At 39.8% G+C, this 6,000-nt stretch overlaps 1 protein-coding gene across 1 annotated transcript in view; it reads right to left on the reverse strand.

Annotated features, from left to right (window-relative positions):
* The window catches only part of col5a2a (collagen, type V, alpha 2a), a 47,556-nt gene extending 46,650 nt beyond the window's left edge, over positions 1-906 (reverse strand). The window contains exon 1 of the mRNA XM_050049572.1: positions 635-906. Within this exon, the coding sequence (XP_049905529.1) occupies positions 635-725 (91 nt within the window). The 5' untranslated portion in view covers positions 726-906. The remainder of the gene's footprint in view (positions 1-634) is intronic.
* Positions 907-6,000: the final 5,094 nt, after the last annotated feature.

The following is a 6,000-nucleotide window of genomic DNA, read 5'->3' on the forward strand; positions in this document are numbered from 1 at the left end:
GAGAATGGTTGTGGTAACACTTAATGAATGTTCCAAAGTGTTGGAGTGGTGCAGGAGTAGTGCAAAACCGCAAAGGTGCTCATTTCCCTCCTCTGCACATTTTCAGTGCCTGAGGGTGACATCACTCACAATCACTGACAGATGTCCACAGGACTGGTTCTTGACACACATGGCTTGTTTGCCAATTGCAGATAATCCACATTAGAGCTACTCTCATCTCTTTTAAATCTACTCTAAGCTAAGTCTTCAATAAGCACGTAAGGTCTCAATCATCCCCAGCAGGGATCTAACATGCCGTCTCTACATTTTCAGCTGCTATCCAATAGAAAACAGCAGTCCTAAACAAGGCAGGAGAACAAATTAAGTTGTCATATATAAAGAAACTTCCCTTTGGCACAAGAAAAAATCCAAATAAAAGAAACTAACAATATCTGAGGAATCTCTCTTATCAAAAATGACTTCTTCCTTAATCAGTAGCACACTTAAAGGAGCTTCTGTTTCCTTAACCACTGGCAAGAAAGAAACTTGTACAAGCCCAAGTTCAGTCCATTCAAAGGACAACCATCAGCCACCTTCAAACATTATACTCAACAGCAATTAGGTGTTAAAATAAACAGCAGAGGGGTTCACTTACCACTGCTCCCGTCTTGACATGTCACAATCAAAACCTGAGCTACGGAGACTACCAGAAAAAAGATAGTCCTTAAATGCACAAAGCTCATCATGTCTATAAAAAAGACATGAGCCGTCCTTGCGCGTAAAGCAAGGGGAAAAAGGATGAAAAGGGGGAAAAAATGCTCAGGTTATCACTGCACCACCATGAATACAAGAGTATCTCTCCTTGTAAGCAGCAAGCAGACCCAGCCCAGACTGCGTGAGTGCTTTTTTGTGTAGTTACAGCTTTAAATGAGAAGAATGCTGGCCAGCCTAATTTTCCTCCCCCTTTTGTCAGCCCTCTCCCATAACCATCCTCTCACAGGCTTTTGTGGCTGTGGGAGAACTACACCCATGTTCACAAGTTCTCATACTTTCCAGTGATTCTTGCTGTCTGTGGACAATGCAATAGTCTTAACTTTGGTTTACAGTAAAAGGTGCAAGGGAACAGATAAGGAAAAATGACTTTGTGTGTTTGGAGGTGTCACAGATTTTTGCCTCTCTTCAGAAGTGGTTGCTAAGCAAGATCATAAAAGTGCGGTTTTATTGCTGTCTCTGAGGCACCAAACAAGACACACAAGACACAGACACAGTAAGCTCAGAATCCCTTTTTACTGGGCAATTAAAAGTAAGAATAGAGTTTATAACTGCTGTTTTCTGATGAGATATTGCAGTCGAGAAATTGTAGCGTTGCTGGTCGATTTGTTTGCTTTTAGCATCTCTTTAGTTGCACTGTCCTTAGTCAAAAGTGCAGAAAGAGAGATAAAAGGCAAACTGAAACAGTGTGTGAGAGTCACTGTGGGTGGTCAGGATTGTAGGTGGTCATGATGGAGAATCCAGGGTGTAAATTTAGAGAAAAATCTGAGGTCAGCACCTCTTGACTTATGGCGAGAACATGGAATCTGACCACAGTGCTATTATCGATTAGATAGTGCAATGTCTGAGATCACCAAAAGCAGTATTAGCTTTGTCAGTCTGTCTGATGCAAATAATGTCAGTGTGTATCATCAATGAGGCTATCTATAAAGTTTCTGATCTGGACTCTGTCTGTGTCATCAATGGAAATAGTAGAGTGTGCTGACTTGTATCTTATACTATTATACCGTACTGTATGTTAATGTCATGTACTCCCAAATCCAATATTGTGCAAGATTAAGCCACAGGCATATAAAGTTTATAGATTCAACTCTTAATTTTGACCCCGCCTCTGTCAAGTGAGACCACTTGGGAAGATGAGCCATTCCTTCTCCTCCCAAAAGACAAGAAGGAATCTGTTCTACTTTAGTTTTCGAAGTCACTCAAATGCGTCGTAAGGAAAACATTGATTCATCTATGGGAAAATAAGACACTGGAGGAAAAAAAAAAAAAAAGAGCAGCAAAAGGATTCTCTACGGAGCAGTTTTTCACTGTGTCATTCAGTTGTGGCGAATCATGGTCGGGAACAATGGGTTCTGAATGCAAACACGATGTTACCATCAGTTAACTATCTGGAACAACACTAAAATCTCAACAGAGAGACCACACACGTCATGTGATGGTATAAAGTAACTGTTTACATCTCAATTTTTAGCTATAAATTATACCTCAAACTGGTCAAACATGTAGTTAAATAACTAACCTCAAATACACATTTAAATCTGTTTGCAGAACTCAATAAAATGAGACCTTTTTTTTTTTTTCCCAAACTTTGTCACACACACCAACCCTGGAGAATATGACAGGAAACAGCTGTGTGCCATGTTCACAGGGTGCTAAAAGCATCAGGTGATTGGCGTCCTATCAGACAGAGTGTGTATGAGTGTGTGTGTTTGTGTGTGTATGACAGGAGGGAGGGGGGTTCAAGACACTAGAGCAGAGCTAATGAGAAAGACAGCTGTTTTCTTGTTGGCCCTGCCCACAAACCAGGTCAGCCAATTCAAAGTTCCTCTGAACAAGACTCACAAGAAGCATCCGTTGTATTTTCTGTGGAAACATTGGTGAAAATAAACCTGAAACATCAGGGCACTGCAAATACTGCCAGTTGCTGCCTGTTTGCCAAAGATATTGTCATTTTAGAAAATGTTGCCAGGGAGGGAAGGTGCTCTGGGCATCAATCTGTGTTTTGTACCCTGCTGGTCTGTAAACAACCCTACTTTGCAACTGATTGTTTTAAAGTAAACAACATGATTGCATTGAGAGCCCATGTGCCTGGCTATTTGTGCATACTTTAAAGGCTGCTTTATTTCTATCAGTAAGCCTTCAAATCTATTTACAGTTTAATATTCTCCTAAATGACAAGGCTGTTGATATTCTGTTTTTGTTCTTGTCAACAAATCCAATGAAAGAAATTGAAGCAGCACTGTTAGTATTTACACTGTTACTTCTAACACAACAGGAAAAATTACAATCAATCAGATGTTCATAACACAAAGTTTTTGTGTGTGCAGTGTGCATCTGCATCTTCTTGGGTGATCCCCATCTGATAGGCAGCACGTCAGTCTACAACTCCTGGTTTCCTTTTACATAAAGGCACACAGTTACAAACATTATGTTGTCATCACTTACAGTAATTCAATAGAGCAGGATTATTTCGATTCAGATTTCAAGGGGTTTGGAGATACTTATCCAGCTCTGCTTCCTGCCTTTATACATCACAAATGCTGGTTACCTTCTTTGACTGCACTGTTTAAAAAAAAAAAAAAAAAAAAAAAAAACCCTCTCCTTTCTTACAGGTCAGATGTGCAAAAGATAATTAGGTCAAGGTTATAAATATTGGTGTGGCTTGAAGAATGGAGACTGAGCATTAGTGTGTGTCTGTGTTCTACACAGCATAGACAGTGTTAAGCATGTGGTATTCATTGATTTACACCTGTAAATAAAGAAACATATACCTTACATCAGAGATGGGTAAGGGTTACTTTAAAAGTAATCAAAGTACTTTACTGCGTTACTTTTTTTTAAGTAACCAGTTACTTTACTGCGTTACTCCCTGAGTAAAGTAACTCAATTACTTTAAAAGTACTTCCAACGTTACTCCCTGAGAAAAGTAACTCAAGCACTTTTAAAGTACTTTTGAGTATTCTACATTTCCTATTGGGCAATGGACCACAGGGCGCTAAGCCTACATTTTTTTGTCTCCAAAATTAAAGTTATGGACCACTTGCCCTTCACTGAGATCCAATTCTCCCATCACAGCCGTCACTTTGACCAGTAGAAACACAGAACGATCTGCTGCCGTAGACAACTGTATGACAACAACACCCCAGCGTTTTTAATATTTCCTCTAGGGATGTTACCACACAGAGTAAAAGGGGGAAATGATGGTGTGAAACAGCAGAGGCACTTTGTCAACCCGCTGAGTTAACGTTACTGTCATTAGCATCAAGCTAGCAAACAATGGTACATCCTCACGGTCGGACATAAAGTAATAACATTAACAAATAGCGGCGGGGCTTTTACTCACCACAACTGCAGAGGCTCCCAGCTTCATTTGAAACAAACTACATTATAGATGGTCCGTTATTTATTAATCCCTCTGTGTGTTTATATATTTACTTTTTATCCGCTCCGTTGTCTTTATAAAGCTAACACATTGTGCCATCATTTCAAACTCAACACTTCCTGAATTTCTTTCAAATTAAAAGCCCCTTATAACCTCGGCTAGAGAAGCCCTCCATTTTCTAAATAGGCTTTTATTGTGAAACATTTGTCAGAACTTCCTGTGGAAGATATAGTAGCTTGATAGTTTACATATGGCGCTTCAAATGTAGCTCCTGCCATCTGCTGACGCTTTTAGGCGACTACAACAACATGTCGGCTGGCACATGAACAGACACACAGTGACACAAATAATAGTAAAAGTAATAAAAATAGGACAAGAATAACCCGATGACATCACACACGGCGTGAAAGACGACCGGGGATAATTGGTGAGTACCAGCATGTAGTGTGTCATGTCTGTTGGCCAAGTCATGGCACGATTTCATGATTCCACAATCGTGTAATGTGACATAGTGACTTTCAGAAGGGGCAGAAAAGTTGTGTAGTGTGTACCAGGCATAATGCAAGTCCTGAGTCTGACCTGTCTGTAGTTGTGTAGTGTGTACCAGGCATAATGCAAGTCCTGAGTCTGACCTGTCTGTCAACGAGTCCTCCACCTTTTTTTAGACTCCACCATAGACAACGGCAGCATTTCTCCGACCACGTAGCGAGCCACAAGATTTCAAGGCTTCTTTCGGACTGATAGGTTTAACGTTATCTCCGTTATTAGAACCAAACGACAGCCGTTGCTGTTTCGGAGCTGTGTTCTAAAAGTAACAGAAGTAACTGATGTCTAGTTTGTAAATGTACTCAAGTATTTGATTACTCAGACAGCAAACTAATGCGTTAGGTTACTCGTTACTGCAAAAAGTAATCAAAGTACTCTAAAGCGATAACGCGTTACTTTGTAACGCATTATACCTAACTCTGGCTTACATCCACATTTATTTGAGAACTGAATTTGTTCTGTGTAATTTTATGTAACATCACATTTTTATAATGTAATCTCTCTGCTTTTTTTAAATTTATTACATACATCATTAACATACAGTGTGAAGTGAAGAAACACAAAACACATAAACAAATCAAGCTTAACTTAATGTCTTAACTTTTCCTTGGCACAAAAAATATTTGCATGGGGACTGTTACAGAGTGCTCCAGGGATGACGTTTTTCTGTAGGCCAACGCCGAAGATCAATCATGAGCTGAATGCTAGCCCACCGATTGGCTCACACAGTCACAATCATGTTGTTAAATAACTGTTCTGTTTTATATCACTAAATAACTAATTAAAACCAAATTTATCAGAAAAACAACCTTGTACTTTGAGTTTTTAGTTTGGCCCATGTTGCATCCACTTACATGGAGCTGATGGGCTTTATGACCTGTACTGCAGCCAGCCACTAGGGGGCGATCGAGATGTTTCCGATTTCTCAGGAGCTGTCGTGTCATCCATCTTTATATAAAGTCTATGGTTAGACTAGGCTGTGCTTCATAGACTCTCATGCAATTGTCTCAGATTTCCTTTATTTTCAGGCTGGTTTTCTGGGGTGCACATGTGTTAATGATACTCATTACTTGGAGATATTGGATGGAGATACATTTCATCACGATCCGAAACCAAAATGAAATCCTGAAAAGTGTAGGGTTAGCTAGCTAGCTACTGAAGGTATAGCCTACTGAATGTATACACATGATGCTTTTGCTTTTTAATAATGGAACAATAAATAAAGACCTACCCTGCTTTACATGAACCACCGAAGTAAACAGAGAAACTTTGCTGATGTTCAACCAGCTGACCAGGCTGATAGCCTTTCGTGATTTTTT

The sequence above is a fragment of the Epinephelus moara genome, chromosome 7, assembly GCF_006386435.1.
Source record: "Epinephelus moara isolate mb chromosome 7, YSFRI_EMoa_1.0, whole genome shotgun sequence".
NCBI classification, from domain to species: Eukaryota; Metazoa; Chordata; class Actinopteri; order Perciformes; family Serranidae; genus Epinephelus; species Epinephelus moara.